Here is a 16,099-nt window from a genome sequence, read left to right on the forward strand (position 1 = left end):
CCAAATCAATTGAATTTTTGTTTGAAAATTCTTTAAACTATTTAAAACAAGATCTATACCCTTGATCTTTATTACAAGACTCCTATCATTATTTTTTAAAGAATATTCATTTTCAGCCGTTCATTTTTGTGTCACTTGATGGATAAGAAAATAATATCGGAAATGTATGAAATTTGATTTCTAAACATTTCAAGTGGTATAGATCACGTTCAACAGTGCGGATCGTCGATTTATAGGCTCCATTATTGAAAATAAATGGATGGCAATGGAGCTCGTTTGCTANTTTTAAATATTTTTTAATGTGTTTTTCATATTATTAAGTCTAATCAAATATGGTTATATATTTTTTTCTTATTTACATTTTTATTTATTTATTTAATTTGTAAATTTTTATTAAAATATTTTTTTTTCGCTGTATCGCGCGGGTCACTACACTAGTATATATTTATATTTCAAATCATCATTAAAAAATATGAAAAATCTAAAAAAATGAGAGCTTGCCATGTCATCTTTCTTATTGGGGATTCATATATGTTACAGGTCATTGATGACGTTATATTAATACAATTCTTATCAGTAAGATTTATTTTAGGGGCTTTTGTTCAAAATTTCTAAATTGACTCTGCTATTTTCCAAATATTTTTCTAAACTTCAAATTTTATTAATAAACTCTCAGGTTCGGAGTATATTTTAAAAAAAAATTATAAATCATGGCATTTTAATTTATCAAAAATATATTAAATATTTTTAAAGTTTTGAAAGATATATTACATATTATCCTTTTATTTTTTATAGAAATAACAATATTTAATCAATGATTCATATTGCACAAAAGTATATAAACAATTTTAGAAACAACACATTAATTTTAATATAAAATCATCGAATCATCCTTACGGCCGCGTTTGGTTCTTCGAAAAATAATAGAGGACTATTTTTGAAAACAAAATTCATAAAAAATAAAATTTTTAGCTTGCAGCTTTATTTTTATTTTCAAAAAAAGAAGACATGGAAAACGAAAGAAAAGGACTTTCTTGTGAAATTATTTTTTTAAAAAAATATTCTTTCTAAAAATAAATATATATATATATTTTTAATTAAAAACTAACTATAGTATCGATAGTATCAAACTCTTGGTATTATCGAATTTTCTGTTGTTAGATCTACCTTTTAATTATCCTTTTATCCAACGGCCGAAAACTCGATAGTATCAAACACTTTGTACTATCGATAGTATAGTAGTATAATTCTCTCTCTCTCTCTCTCTCTCTCTCTCTCTCTCTCTGCTCTCTCTCTCTCTCTCTCTCTCTATATATTATATATATATATAAACAATTATTATATGATTGAGAAAGACTATTGTCCATTAAAAGCATAGAGTTCCTTATACTCCCCTAACTTTCTAAACCATTCATCATTTTGATAAATGGTTAGATGAAGAGGAAGATAAATTGAGAAGAATAGGATATCTTAATTTTTTTTCTTTTTGAATATCTCCCTACTTTTCTTCTGTCTCTCATCTAACCATCCATCAATTGATTAGAAAAAGTAGGAGTTATAAGGGTTCGTGTACTCCTAATAACACAATAGCAGAAGAGAGAGAGAGAATCCGACTATGGCTGCTTATAAAGCTTCAAGCAATTCGGTGCTTGAAATTTTTACCGTTGAGATCATATCTGCTTTGCATCATTTATCATGCCGTTGTAAATCATACTCTATTCAACCAACACTTTCACTCAACCCTAAGGATCACATCATTCCTAACAGCACATTCTTAATACAAGTGGCCAAAATCCTACAAGCACCATAACTTGTACTTTTAAAAATATAGTAAGCTCAATTATATATATATATAATATATATATAAAAAACTAGGCTAGAATACTATCATAGCACCAAGTATTGTCTATTAGTTTTTTAGCGCATGGATTGTGAATGTGCGGGTTAGAATGATGGGCTTGCCCGCCTTGGGTTGGTGGGTGGTTGTGTGAATAGTATCATCAAACGAGGTAAAAAAATCAAGAATTAAATCTACGGTGGAAAATTTCGGGATAAGTATTGCAGCCGGACACTCTCTTCTCTCTCTCTCTCTCTCTCTCTCTCTCTCTCTCTCGCTTCTTCTCTCTCCTACATATATATTATATATATATATATAAGAGAGAGAGAGAGAGAGAATTAGGCTGGAATACTATTAACAGCACTAAGTTGTTGGTGCTATTAGTTTTTTAGCCTTTGGATTAAGAAATGTGCTGTTAGAATGATGTGGGCCCCCTACGGTTGAGTGGGCAGTTGGTTGAATAGTATAATCTAACGGATAAAAATAATCAAAGGAATTAATCTAACGGCAGAAAACTTGATAGCACCAAATATTTGGTGCTATCGATAGCATAGCAGCCGAACTCTATATATATATATATAGTGTGTGTGTGCGCGAAAAGTCATTGCAAAAGTTATAAAATTTATTTTTAATAATAAATGTTAAAGCAATGCAAGTGTATATCGATCATATAGATGTAAATTTTACGCTCTAGTTTTTGAAAAGTTAGGGTTATTCATTTATCATATAATAAAATTTTTTAAATATTGAAACACTAATTTAAAAGAATTTTATAAATTCTTGGATCTACCGGACGTAAGATATACATTCCAGTATAGAATGAACACGTAGTATTTTTCTAAAAACACAATTTTTTATATACCCCTCACTATTATTCAATTTTTTGAAATTCACACTTTGTTTTCTAAAATACCCTCTGAAAATCCTAATCTTCTCAATAAATCCCTAAGGGCATGTTTTAGGGGCAAATTTGAAAATAAAAAAAGTAATTTTAAAAATCTGAAATAAATTAGATACTTTTTAAGGTTTGGAAATGTATATTAGGTAGGTATTATCCCTTTTCTAAAAGTCATCGAGTATGATTGAAGCGTAAGACATGACGCCAAAAACAAAGAAATTTCCTTAATTAATTAATTAATTAGCCTATGTTCCTGCTATATATATATATTGGTGGCAAACTAGAGTTCCCACATTGAGTCCCATTTGGAACCTGAAGCTATCACAATAGTACTCTCTCTTAAACCTTCTCTTGATTACAACATCTACAGATATGGCATCAAAAACTAAGGAAGATCAGATCCCCAGTCCCAACAGGTAACATTCACAAACTCTAATGTTCTGTCTAAACACACGAAATATCTTATTCGATGTATTCTTTTTCTTTATTCAATGTATCCTTTTTCTTTATTCAAAAAGCTTTCACTGTCGAGCTGGGTGATATCTCCATCTTTTTAATATTCGATTTGACGCTATGATCGTTTTTAACCTTTTTATTACTCTTCTTTTATCTTTATTTTTAGTTTTTTTTTTTCTTTTGATTTTTTCCTTCTCTTGAGGCCCTTGCTAGCTCACTCTGTGTAGTTAAATTCATTACTTGAATAAATGAAGCAAGTAGAGTGCTATTTTTTTATCAAACAAAAAAAAACGCTTTTAGTATTCTTAGACAAGAAACTTGATTAAATATTTAATAAGACACATTACATTCAGCCTCCAAGATACTTTTCTAAACTAAAGTAATCAGCTTGCAGGTAAAATACAGTATCATATAACAAATTATGGCCACCAAAATCTTGCAAGAGCTAAAATGAAAAATCTCATAGGCCTCGTTTTTGAATGAGTAAACATTGTGTTTCGTTCACCGTATCTCTTATTTATTTGAGAAGCTGAAATATTTGGTAAATGAGGGATCTAGATATTTAGTGTCCGGAAAGGCATATAAAATTCAACTTTTGAGTCATTGTTTTAAAATAAAATAAATTATCTCGTAAGCAAAATATATTATCCTATTGAATCATGGATGAAAAAAATCAAACTCCTAATCTATTATCACACAAGGCAATTTTCATAGCGCATAAACTATCAGTGAATAGTTTGTTCTGGTATCCGAACAAGGTGATAACATACAAATTGTTACTGAACGACTTGTTTTGATATCCAAATATATCCTAGGCAACTCTGTAGTCTTGTTACACAAATTTGTTCTTTACAAAAGTTGTTTTATTTAATTTTATTTTCTTTTCTCTTTTAGGATTGCCGTGGTAACAGGAGGGAACAAAGGAATTGGATTGGAGATATGCAGGCAGTTGGCTTCTAATGGAGTCAGAGTCATACTAACTGCTAGAGATGAGAAGAGGGGTTTGGAAGCAGTAGAAAAGCTCAAACAATCCGGGCTTTCCGATGTAATCTTCCACCGATTAGATGTGACCGATCATTCCAGCATTGATTCATTATCGGAGTTCATCAAAAGCACTTTCGGAAAGCTCGACATTTTGGTACATACATGATCATTCTAAGTTGAAATCATTATTACATACCAGTGTCACTCTTTTATGAAGTTGTTGTTTTTGTTTCTTATAAAGGCCATTCTTTTGTTACAAACCTAATGAGCACGTTTGCATGTTTTCTTATAATTTTTATGATTCTCTAATTATATATATATATATATATATATATATATATATTGATTTGTTTCAGGTGAACAATGCTGCAATAGCAGGAGCCACAACAGACTATGAGGTGCTTAGGTCTAGTATTGTTAATAGCAAGGTAAAATTTTATCTTAAACTACTTAAGTTCAAGAGCCATGCACAGTCGATAGCGTAGATTTCCAGTTGAAAGATCTAACAATGTGTCCAAATGGTTAGATTTAATGCTTACTGTTCTCTTGTTATATCAGTGTATTTCAATTTTGTATCTCTTTCGGACGTCGCGCATTTTGTTGCATCACTAAACGTAGCTGAAATTCGTGGATCGACGTCAGAGCCTGAAGAGTGAATTTATGAAACATTAATTGGCGCGAATTACATCAATTATGTTAGTGATGGAGTTAGCGAGAACACGTGATTTCTTGTTATCTACTACTAATTTCGTTCTTCTCGTGAACTAGACGGGAGGAATACCCAACATCACGACTCAAGAGACCTACAAATGGGCAGAAGAATGTATGGACACGAACTATTACGGAGTTAAGAGAGTAACAGAGACATTAATCCCTCGTCTTCTATCATCCGAGTCACCGAGGATCGTCAATGTTTCATCTCATTTTGGGAAGTTACAGGTATGAATCAACTCAAAATAATTTTCAGCAATACTGACATTTAGAAGTNTATATATATATATATATATATATATATATATATATATTGATTTGTTTCAGGTGAACAATGCTGCAATAGCAGGAGCCACAACAGACTTTGAGATGCTTAGGTCTTGTATTGTTAATAGCAAGGTAAAATTTTATCTTAAACTACTTAAGTTCAAGAAACATGACAAATATAGAGGGTGAGTACATGCGAGATTTGAATATGCACCCTTTTCGCCATGCACCGTCGATAGCGTAGATTTCGAGTTGAAAGATCTAACAATGTGTCCAAATGGTTAGATTTAATGCTTACTGCTCTCTTGTTATATCAGTGTATTTCAATTTTGTATCTCTTTCGGAAGTCGCGCATTTTGTTGTATTACTAAATGTAGCTGAAATTCGTGGATCGACGTCAGAGCCTGAAGAGTGAATTTATGATTTTCTGTTAAACATTAATTGGCGCGAATTACATCAATTATGTTAGTGGAGTTAGCGAGAACACGTGATTTCTTGTTATCTACTACTAATTTCATTCTTCTCGTGAACTAGACGAGAGAAATACCCAACATCCCGACTCAAGAGACCTACAAATGGGCAGAAGAATGTTTGGACACGAACTATTACGGAGTTAAGAGAGTAACAGAGGCATTAATCCCTCGTCTTTTATCATCCGAGTCACCGAGGATCGTCAATGTTTCATCTTATTTTGGGAAGTTACAGGTACGAATCAACTCAAAGTAATTTTCAGCAATACTGACATTTAGAAGTACCAATTTCATTAAGTTCTTGTGGATATTAAGATAAATTTGAATATTTTCAATTATTATTTTGTACTTTTATCTGAATGTTCTGCTCTATTGTAACAACTGTTTATATTCTGATGATGTTTTTCACTACTATTATAACCTGGTTCTTCTTGTAATTGTTTCAGTTCATTCCCAATGAGAGCGTCCGGAAAGAAATGGATGACGTAGATCGCTTAACCGAGGAGAAAAACGATGAGATGGTTCGATCCTTCCTAAATGATTTCAAGGTAGGAGACTTGACGAAAAATAACTGGCCAACTACCTACTCGTCTTATATCATGTCTAAGGCGGCAATGGGTGCATATACGAGGATTATTGCGAAGAAATATCCCGCAATCTGTGCAAACTGTGTACATCCAGGCTATGTGAAAACGGACATCAATGGAAATACGGGTACTATGCCCGTCGAAGAAGGCGCTAAGGGACCTGTAATGGCGGCTTTGCTTCCGCATGGTAGTCCTTCAGGGCTCTTTTATGATAAGACCGAAGTATCGTCCTTTATGTAATGTTACAATATACTTCGTCGTGATAATAACTTGTTTTTCTCTTCGTGAACTAGTTGGTAGAGATAATAATACTTGTACAAGTTGAAATTTGTACGAACTTGACGTATACCGTACCTGTGGTTTCCTTTGGTGTTTGCTATCTATATTTGCTTTGTAGAATTGAAAGAATGAACATTATGAAGCAAGTAACAGTGAGGTGAAAATTAGTCGCAGGAACGCAATCCTGTGTTATTTGTTGCCTCAATTAAAGGTCCATGAGCCATCTTTTCTCTCATAAACTCAAATTCTTAAGCTTTAACATGATTAAGAATGCGTCGCGAGCAACATTGCCAACTTTATTGTTGCACTAATGTGTGAATGATAGTTAGTTATTTATTTCCCTTGATATAAATCTCACTTTTGTTGAAGCAAAGAATCAGCAAAAGGCTGGAGAAGCCAATGATTACATAGGCAAAAGAAAAGGTAAGGTAAAAAATTTGAAGGGAGAAAAAAAGTCTGAGCATAACCATAGGCCTTTTTATGACTCTTCCTGGTCCGGTGAGGGGTCTTCCGGTGCAGGATCTGCTTCAGCCCCCTCTGCGTCAGGCGCCGCGGCCTCGGTTGAGCTCTTCTTAGTGGAAGCAGTCTTGATCAAGTGGTTGTAGCTCCCTTTCTCCTTGAACAGCTGAGCAAAATGGTGCTTGCAGTAGAGAATGCCATCGAGAGCGGCGTAGGAAGAAGTCGTGAGCTGGCAGCCGCCGTGCGAGCACTTGAAGCAGGTCTTGTGGTATGACTCACCCTCCACAGTCAGCTAAAAAAGAAGAAGAGCTAAGATTATTTCTTATTATTGGTATAGGATGATAACAGACACTTTTTATTTGTGTACCTTCTCCAAGGGGTATACTGTTTTCTTGCAGGTTGCACACTTATCTTGAGTGCCAGAGAACATGGAAGATAGCTTGCTCGGAGTCCTCGACTGCTTAAGATCGCGATAATATGAGAATAGATAGCAATTATATATTTCACCTACGGAAATAATATATCAAAGCTAGTTAAAAAGGTGTGGCAGATAGAAGGTTGAATGTACCAGTTCATTTTGCTTGTCAGCAGACTTTCCACCTGAATCAAAGAACCAATTTGAAGGCATAAGCTCTTGAGATTTGAAAGATTAAAAAAAAAAAAATCAGAAAATAGTTTGAATTTAATGAAATTCACCTGCTGGAAATTTCTTAGAGAAGGAACCTGTTTCCTTGAAAAGCTGCTCAAAGTGGGGCTTGCAGTAGAGGACACCATCCATTGAAGAGTAGCTACACATCTGGAGATAAAACATGAATAAAAGTAACTCACTATTCTTTTTTCCTTTTTTTTTTTTGACATGTTCGCAGTTATTACTAGAATCTAAGATGTCGCAATCGAAAGTATACAAAACTGCAAAAAAAAAAAAAAAAAAAAAAAAAAACATTGCGGATACGCACGGAAAGAGTTCCTTTGCAGTGGCTGCACTTGAAGCAGGTCTTGTGGTACGGGATCCCGTCGGCCGACAGGAGATCAATGAAATGCACCGTCTTGTCGCACGCCTTGCATTTGTCCTGCGTACCGCTGAACGACATGATGGCGACTCAACCAACAACAACACTCCTGATCTTCTCAACACAACAAACAAGCCAACAGGATCAAGGTCGGAGCCTCAAAATCCGAATCCCTGATGTTGCTGCAGCTGTTTTGCAGTGCTCTATCAGCATAAGAGCTTGTGCATAAATAGAAGGATTGATTGCCTCTCTCTGTCCAAAATGCGTTTAACAGCAGATATAAGGGAAGAGAGGGGAGGAAAAGGAAATGCAAAGGTGAAGACTTTAAAGCATGAGGCCCAAAAACTATGAGGTGGTGAGGGAGAGGTGGGGGTTGGGGAGGAAAGATAGGAGATGCATGAGCTCTCTTAACCGCAAAGACCAAGTCAAGCAGGTGGAAGGGTAAGGAGTGGTTTTTGCAAATCCTACTTGTTTTAGGAATTTGCTGCTGCATGAACCCAGGTTACCATGTTCGCCGCGGACCACACCAATCAGAAGATAATCTATACCTCGAAATGAGGAGAACTTTTACCTGCGCCTGGTCTGCCATGTGAGCCGCGCGCCTTACACTAGTTGTCACTTAACATCTACTCTTTCATTATATTCAGATTGCACATTGTTGAAACAATCTTCATTTGCGACACTTTATACGATTAATACAGCTAATACAAAGAGCGAAAATCATAGTTACAAATAATTGTCCTGCAAATTCTGAATCTTTGGCATAGTTTTGTTGCTTTTTTACTTCCAAACTTCTATTTGACAGTCAAATCTGTATCTGTGGTTGTGATGACTCTCAGAAAAATTACTTGCACAATTTTTCATCATGTAGACTGAAGATAGAGACAAAACACACAAAAACATGCACTGGCGCACAAGCACATACTCATAGAGAGGAAATCATTCCTCTCTCCAGTATCATCGGCATCATCCTACCAATTTCATCTTGAATAATCTGTTTCTTTTATCTGATCAAACAACAATCTGATCTCATTCAAGGGCTCACCGACGGCTGATCTGGTCGGAGAGAGCTTTAGTTGTCGCATACTGAATAATACTTGCACGGTGCACCAAATGCGCAGATCACTGTGTAAGCATGCCTGTGCTAGAATATAGTGCTCAGATCACTTCCTCTGCTTGAGAATTGGAAAGGTTCAAAAGAATATCATGCTTGCTATGTTTATGATTCAACAGACACAATCACATCAACAGAAGGAGAAAAAGGGAAGGGCAAGCACATGCGCATGGATAAGCCATCCATATTATTAAAAAATTCATAACACATCATAATGTTATGTCGAATTACATGGCCTACCTTCTAATATCTACATAACCTTCTGTTTATTCCGGGCATATGTTGAAAGCATAGCCGGGCATAGAAACCATGCATAATCAAGGAGGCAAAACAACTTCTTGGCTTAAGATAAGATCAGACACGGTCTTCCCGTGCCGATCTATTCTTCTAGAACAATTAACTCCTCCGTCCAGAATATTCTGGACCACAACATTTAGAGAGTGGATGCCCGGAGCTTCGTAGATCTCCACCCTCACCTGCTTGAGGCGATCTTCACTTTGCTGAATTTTATGTTCAGAAAACAGAGAAGCATCGAGGAGAGCCGAAACAACATTCTGCACCCAATCTGGTGTGACCACCTTTTTAAGCCTCTCAAGATCAGTAGGAAAGTGAGGAATTAAAGAAAAGTTCAAGTCATTTCCTTTGTCGCCAGTCCTACTATGGGCTACTTGATAGAGAGCAATCCTCTTGTTTGCTGGGGCAGCAGCAGATGCTACTGGCGGAAGCACTTTTCTGTATAGATGATTGCCCCCTGGAGTAGATGATTTGCTATCTTGTTCCATGATGAGGATTTGAACTCTAGTCTCATCCACGTCATTGTGGTTTTGCTGATCCAGAATGTTTGTCCGTTTCATATTCGCTCGCCAGAAAACATTTTCCCTATCGACCTAGGCATAATAAAAGCATTTGGATATGATTAGTCTCTGTTGATTAGCATTAAGAAACAAAGATCATTTACCAATAATGAGATTGAAAAGGCATTGTACTTCAATGATCCTAGAATATTAATCAGAATTATCAAACTATTATACTGCTATCTCCAGGTATTCTATGTATCGCAAGGAAAAAAGCATCACTGCGGCATAACATGAAAACTCTACAATCATTCGAGACAAAAAGGCAAAACCTATTATGTTTTAAATCCATACTGATGTTAGAAAAGCGCACAATTTCATTATGTTCTGTCAATCAAGAAATCATGCCTGAACCAGAAAAAAATCAGATGAAAATTTTATCACATAAACAAGTTGTCTCTAGTGAAGAGGCAGTGACAAACGGTAGACATTTTCCTCATACTAATAGTTTCTAAATCACTTGCCAGGAGAACAAATGAGATACTTCTTTTTCAGTCAAAATGATTACCATACCAGTTCTTTTTGAAGAATCGTCTCTTTCTTGTGTTCGGTGCTGCATTTAGGGGAAAAAGAACTCAGAAATACTATTAACCGGCAATTAAAAGAAATGAACAGAATTCAGCCAGTATGTTAGAGCAATTCAATCATAAGTTCCATGCATTCCATTTACACAAAAATGGACGAGGGGCACTCAGTAATCTCTACCTAATACCGCCACCACCAGCTGGTCCATTTGTGTAGAGAGCTATGAACTCTTCGGTAAAGCGAATAGCATGCTCCTCGAGCTCAAACAAACCATCCATTCTAAGTCTAACATCCAAAACTTCTTCTGTTGATGAAGTGTCTTTATCAATCTTTCCAGTTTTCAGGCTGTCATATCCAACAACGTAAGAGATCATATGATCTTTAACTCCTGGTACTGCTTCTTCCATCCATGATCTAACCTAAAAGGAACATAGGCATGTATTACCTTACCTTATAGGTGGATTACTAAAATGATAACTTATAAGCGCAATATTTAGCTTTGCCCATACTCTGCGTCTCTGAAGGCTATGCATGATAGGGAGATGATGCAAAGGAAGTCACAAAACAAATGCTCATCTTCAGAACAATTAAACGGAATAAGATAATGCTAAGAACAATAGCTTATTCAAGTTTATGATGAGCTCACGCACCAGATATTCTGCAGCTTGAGCACGCCTTACGCATCCAGGTCCTCCATAGGAGATCTCTCCCCAACCTTTCCATCCACAATCCTGAAGGACATTTTACAACTATATTGTCATGAAGTTTCAAAAGCCAGGTACTGTGGCATTACATCATAATAAACTTCAGAGGTCAATATTTTCAAATGATATCTTAGTGAAAGAAAATGTGCAGTGTAATGTATCTGATTCATTAAGATTTCAGATAAATAAAATTCAGAGGATTTGGACATCTTTGAAAGTCAACAATGAGCTGATGAGGATGTTAGATCCAACAAAAAAAAAGAAAAGAAAAAAAGATCCATATTGTCAATGTTAGAAATGACAACCTGGGTGAATCTTTCAAGCAGAAAGAATGGACAAAATCCTATTAACAAACATAATTTGTACTTACTTCCTCTCCAAAATTATACTTGCACTTTCAATTTCCCATACCGTCAGCTAGAGTTTATCAAAGAATCAACAGTACAATTTCGCCAAGCAATTATGGCTAACAAAATTTCCAGACGATCTAAATACCTTAGTTAATGATTGCTTTCTTTCATGTCATCCCACAATTGGGTTCAAACACCTGAATTTAGTGTACCATTTTTAGAAGTAAACCAAGCAATATTTCTTGTAGTTATCACATATTAAACTTTGTGATATCTCTCCACATTCTAATACGCTTATTGTTGTTCTCTAGTATAAATATTTTCCCAATAAAACTTCTAATAAATATGAATCACAAGTTAACTGAAAAAGGTACCTCTATCACAGAAAAGAAGTATCATCACAGCGATAACATAACATCAATTGTTATTTACTATTCATTACAATTATAAAGCATGGCGTACCATTGGAACTAACTGCAGAAGTTTTTCAGGGAAAAGTACACTTGACGGCTTTGCCCCAATGCACACAACTCTGTCATTTGATATTGGGCGGAAGTTCACATTACTCAAATCTATAGCCTGATTAAGAACATTTTAGTAGCAATTCTAACTACAAGATTCAACTAAAGAGAAAAATTGGCATTTGACCTCACCAAATCAGGAGTAATGTACCGTCCAGGATCTCCAACTTCATACAGAAGCTGCTCTGCACAAGTGCTGAAGTTTAAAACACCTCCACTCCCATCTGCTTTTGCTACATATACTTCCCCCTTGAAGCTTACTTCAGCAAATGGGAGAGATAAATCTAGAAGCTGTTCAAAAGGAAAATCACGGTGCGTATCTCCTGCTTATTTTTGAATACATAGATTGCACTATTAGCATTGCACCATTAGCACACTGTAGAAAGATAAATATACGTAGAGGAAGTAAATATTTGTCTTAGTTACACCATTTGTACCTGGATGCATGAAGTATCCTCCTGTAAGTTGACAACCACACTCTAAAAGATGACCAGCTAAAGAGCCTTGGGCCAGTTGTTCATAGTCATTCCAGTTCCAACCTAATTCGTAGACCTTGTTATGACAAATAACATGAGTATTTCACTGACTAGTATGTGTTTATTAGTAACTTAGGTTTACATACTTTAGCCCAGGTAATCAAAGGCCCATTACATCAAGTTGCCACCACTGGTGGACTAGACTTGTAAGCACCCCTAACATTTTCTTATGCAGCACAATTCGGGCATGACGCAAGAAGAAGAGATATGGAACTCCTGAGATAAGATGTCATGTCCCTTTCAAAAGCACGACCAAGTAGCAATACAAAACGCTACATTTCTCACTGCCATTAATTATCTATGATATGTAGAGGCTTCTAGATGAATAGAAAACAGTGAAATCATCATGCAAAAGTATCCAGAAAAACTGATCCCAGAAAATAAAATAAAATAAAGTAGTGCCATCAACTTCCAGATTTAACACAGGAAATGGCTTTATTTCTATCAAAAGTTTGCAAACAATTCATCTACATAATTTACAATACAACAAACAAGGAAAAGAAAAATTTAACAGCTGAAAAATATAAAATATGTACAAGCTTAAGAATTGATATGATTAACTTACCATTGGAGCTAGGAAGAGTGCAGCATCAGCAACTCGGGAGGTGATGACTACATGTGGTTTGTACTTCTCTAGGCAATAAGCAATAGGAGCTGCTCCCAGGTAGGTACTCTTGCCCTTCGCATAAAAGAAGATGAAACATAAGGGCAATGGTTGCCGAAAAAATTGACACGGCATATTCTGCTTGAAAATATTCACTAATGATGTCTAGCAGCCTAGCAGTGTTATCGCTGATCGACTAAAGCATAAACAAATATTGCCATAACTTGAAAAATAAATCATACATTAAGGAGATCAGGATTTACCTCTCTTAATTTTGTAGATCCTTCAGATGACTGAGGATATTCTGCAAAAATAGAAAATCCGGTTAAAGCAGTCACAGGAAAAATCACTTGACTCCTCGAATAATAAAATTCAGATGCAAAGAGCTGTCCAACAAAAAATTGGAATGAGAGAGAGAGAGAGAGAGAAAGTAGCTTTGAGCTACTTTCTATCGATGTTTTCTGTTTGCTTAAAGGGACCAGCGTCCTGGCTTGCTACCGAAGGCCAAGTTGAGCCGAGTCACGTTCGAAATAGCGGGAGGCCGGGTTGGGCTGAGTTATGTTCAAAGTGACGTGAGGCTGGTGGGGCCGAGTCGCAATCGAGAACCATGGGTGCTGTGTCTGTACGCTTTAAGTGAATTTGATTGCATATTTTTAATAGCTCGAGCTTTTGAGAGTAATGACTAGCGCCAACGATCCGACATTTTCTTGTTTGAAAGTCTTACCAGATTTTGCAAGAGGAACTTCATGAGCTACCGAGACAGTTATTTCGAGTCCTAGATTGCACGCAACATCTAGCACTTCTTTCTGCGCACCGAGCGGGTCCACTTTCAATCAAGAGTGCATACAGGGAAAAAGAAATATCGATCAGAAAACAATGGCTTCTGGAACAAAACAATCAAAATCGAGAAGATTATTACCTGCACCCATATTGGTAATTATACAGACTCCTCGCTCCACCGCCAAAGGTAGAAGCAGTGTCATCCACTCACTTACTGCAAAGTTACATAATTCACAGCATAAGTATAGATGGAACTAGCATCAGAAATGATCCGAACAATAACTAATGATATATTTCAATGAACCCCGATAAACCAAGCTTTATATTAAGTATGTATATGTCTGCAAATAAATTTGCAACATAAAAAGCGTCAATTGATCAATGAAAAACTTTTAACATGCAAAAATATTAAGAATTTAATTGATCAAGTCATAAAATGAGTGAAACGGCGTACTTCGAGGGTCGAACCCTTTTCCGCCGGACATCATTACTTTGTACCGATCGGCCAGCGTCCGCTCGGCCAGGCATTCAAGAACAAGGTAGTCGAGTTCTTTGACTCTTTGAAGCAATTTAAGCGCCGCCGAAGGCCGATCCCCGCCGAATCCTGCTCCGCAACCAACATAAACCCTATCCTTGTGCCTCTGAGGATCATTTCTCTACCAAATTAAAAAGATAACAATAACAATAAGTGATTAAATTAGGGTTTTTCTTGTTTCAATCAGAAGCAGAACACAATTAGCAACATAGAGAGAGCATCATGCTTACCAGTTTGATCTCGCAATTGAAGAGCTCGTCTTTATCCATTCGATCTTACAGCTCACAATACACAAAAGATTCGTAGTAAAGACCCACCAACAACAGATATTTAACAAAAAAAAAAAATTTAAAAAACTAATGTCTCAAAGAGTAGTTCATTGTAGTTGAATAAATGATGATGATGACGATGATAATAATAATAATAATAATAAGGGAAAACTTCAAAAACCTCCCTGTGGTTTCGCACTTTTTTATTTTAAACCACAGGATACTAAAATAAAAAAGTGAGAAACCACAGGGAGGTTTTTGAAGTTTTCCCTAATAATAATAATAATAATAAGGGAAAACTTCAAAAACCTCCCTGTGGTTTCGCACTTTTTTATTTTAGTATCCTGTGGTTTGAAGTGTATCAAATTAGTACCCTGTGGTTTCTCACTTTATCACTTTAGTACCTTGTGATTTAAAAAACTATAGGGTACTAACTTGATACAAAATTAAAACCACAGGATACTAAAGTGATAAAGTGCAAAACCACAGGGTACTAACTTGATACACTTTAAACCACAGGGTACTTAAGTGATAAAGTGAGAAACCACGGAGTACTAACTTGATACATTTTAAACCACAGGGTACTAAAGTGAAAAAGTGTGAAACCACAAGGGGGGTTTTTGAAGTTTTCCCTAATAATAATAATAATAATAAAGGGCAATTACTTATATATTTTCAAAAAGTTTCTGAATTTTTTATTTACTCTTTACATTTTTACTTATTTCAAATATATTACTAGAGTTAAATTATGTTAATGAATTGTTAACAATAGTTGTTATCTAAAAATATCCTTTCACCGGCACTAATTTTTCTTATTTGTCCTTAAATTAGGGATACAAAAAGTATTTTAATTTTTTAGTTTTTTAAATATACCCTTCTATCATCACTAATATTTCTTATTTGTCTTTAAGTTAAGGATAAAAGAGGCATTTTAATTTTTTTAAATTCTAGATATTTAACCCATATTTAACCTAAATTAGTTTAACGGGTGGTAATTATATAAATACTTTAGAATAACGGAGAAATATACGAGAAATATATTGAAAAGAAGGGAAAAAAAAAAGATATTTCTAAAATTTGGAGGGATATATATAGATAATTATCCCTAATAATAATATTTATAATGGAAATCAAAGTAGAGATGGTTTTGAACAACTTTGGAATAGGATAAACTTGGCTTTTTAGTGGAGTTCAATTCTCACACGCTGCAGCGGAAAACTGGCGTATGCTAATGGGTAGTGGGTCTGGACCTGGTCCGCCATGTTAGTCGAGAATACACTTTCGTGAAAGAAAATTCTGCACATTAGGTTGCTTGCAATGCATCCCAACAAAATGGATCCCCCGCTACC

General features: G+C 35.4%; 3 protein-coding genes across 8 annotated transcripts; 1 reads left to right on the plus strand and 2 right to left on the minus strand.

Annotated features, from left to right (window-relative positions):
• On the plus strand, positions 3,040–6,653 carry LOC109707389 ((+)-neomenthol dehydrogenase-like). Of its 2 annotated transcripts, none has more exons than XM_020228624.1 (5): positions 3,040–3,151; positions 4,086–4,329; positions 4,532–4,603; positions 4,944–5,114; positions 6,070–6,653. In XM_020228624.1, exons 1-5 carry the CDS (start codon positions 3,108–3,110, stop codon positions 6,448–6,450), a joined length of 912 nt encoding a protein of 303 aa, XP_020084213.1. In that variant the 5' UTR covers positions 3,040–3,107; the 3' UTR covers positions 6,451–6,653. The 2 variants fall into 2 exon arrangements, with proteins under 2 accessions (XP_020084213.1, XP_020084214.1); XM_020228625.1 differs by lacking the exons at positions 4,532–4,603; positions 4,944–5,114 and adding exons at positions 5,214–5,285; positions 5,688–5,858.
• LOC109707390 (LIM domain-containing protein WLIM2b-like) lies at positions 6,805–8,305 on the minus strand. Its single transcript, XM_020228626.1, has 5 exons — positions 7,905–8,305; positions 7,645–7,744; positions 7,517–7,548; positions 7,316–7,405; positions 6,805–7,240 (listed from the first exon to the last, which is right to left on the minus strand). The coding sequence occupies exons 1-5, from the start codon at positions 8,037–8,039 to the stop codon at positions 6,968–6,970; spliced, it is 630 nt and encodes a 209-aa protein (XP_020084215.1). The 5' UTR covers positions 8,040–8,305; the 3' UTR covers positions 6,805–6,967.
• LOC109707748 lies at positions 9,237–14,860 on the minus strand. 5 transcript variants are annotated; one of them, XM_020229267.1, is made up of 13 exons: positions 14,712–14,860; positions 14,401–14,587; positions 14,086–14,160; positions 13,891–13,992; positions 13,430–13,470; positions 13,128–13,241; positions 12,464–12,578; positions 12,159–12,349; positions 11,968–12,084; positions 11,102–11,182; positions 10,632–10,870; positions 10,440–10,479; positions 9,237–9,959 (listed from the first exon to the last, which is right to left on the minus strand). In XM_020229267.1, the coding sequence occupies exons 1-13, from the start codon at positions 14,748–14,750 to the stop codon at positions 9,390–9,392; spliced, it is 1,911 nt and encodes a 636-aa protein (XP_020084856.1). In that variant the 5' UTR covers positions 14,751–14,860; the 3' UTR covers positions 9,237–9,389. The 5 variants fall into 5 exon arrangements, with proteins under 5 accessions (XP_020084856.1, XP_020084857.1, XP_020084855.1 ...); XM_020229268.1 differs by having other exon boundaries at positions 14,438–14,602; XM_020229266.1 differs by having other exon boundaries at positions 14,401–14,602.

This window comes from Ananas comosus, linkage group 3 (assembly GCF_001540865.1).
Source record: "Ananas comosus cultivar F153 linkage group 3, ASM154086v1, whole genome shotgun sequence".
In the NCBI taxonomy this organism is placed as follows: domain Eukaryota; kingdom Viridiplantae; phylum Streptophyta; class Magnoliopsida; order Poales; family Bromeliaceae; genus Ananas; species Ananas comosus.

What these genes read in the sequence shown, in the direction of transcription:
- LOC109707748 (XM_020229266.1), bottom strand. Translation starts at nt 14,750, where the DNA reads ATGGATAAAGACGAGCTCTTCAATTGCGAGATCAAACTG. An exon ending in AGTTCCTCTTGCAAAATCTG is followed by an intron (nt 13,471 to 13,890) that starts GTAAGACTTTCA and finishes CTATTTTTGCAG; the next exon opens with AATATCCTCAGTCATCTGAA. An exon ending in GGTACATTACTCCTGATTTG is followed by an intron (nt 12,085 to 12,158) that starts GTGAGGTCAAAT and finishes GTTCTTAATCAG; the next exon opens with GCTATAGATTTGAGTAATGT.
- LOC109707389 (XM_020228624.1), top strand. Translation starts at nt 3,108, where the DNA reads ATGGCATCAAAAACTAAGGAAGATCAGATCCCCAGTCCCAACAG. An exon ending in CAGATCCCCAGTCCCAACAG is followed by an intron (nt 3,152 to 4,085) that starts GTAACATTCACA and finishes TTTCTCTTTTAG; the next exon opens with GATTGCCGTGGTAACAGGAG. An exon ending in TCGGAAAGCTCGACATTTTG is followed by an intron (nt 4,330 to 4,531) that starts GTACATACATGA and finishes GATTTGTTTCAG; the next exon opens with GTGAACAATGCTGCAATAGC.
- LOC109707390 (XM_020228626.1), bottom strand. Translation starts at nt 8,039, where the DNA reads ATGTCGTTCAGCGGTACGCAGGACAAATGCAAGGCGTGCGACAAGACG. An exon ending in ACTGCAAAGGAACTCTTTCC is followed by an intron (nt 7,745 to 7,904) that starts GTGCGTATCCGC and finishes TTTTATCTCCAG; the next exon opens with ATGTGTAGCTACTCTTCAAT. An exon ending in CAGTATACCCCTTGGAGAAG is followed by an intron (nt 7,241 to 7,315) that starts GTACACAAATAA and finishes CTTCTTTTTTAG; the next exon opens with CTGACTGTGGAGGGTGAGTC.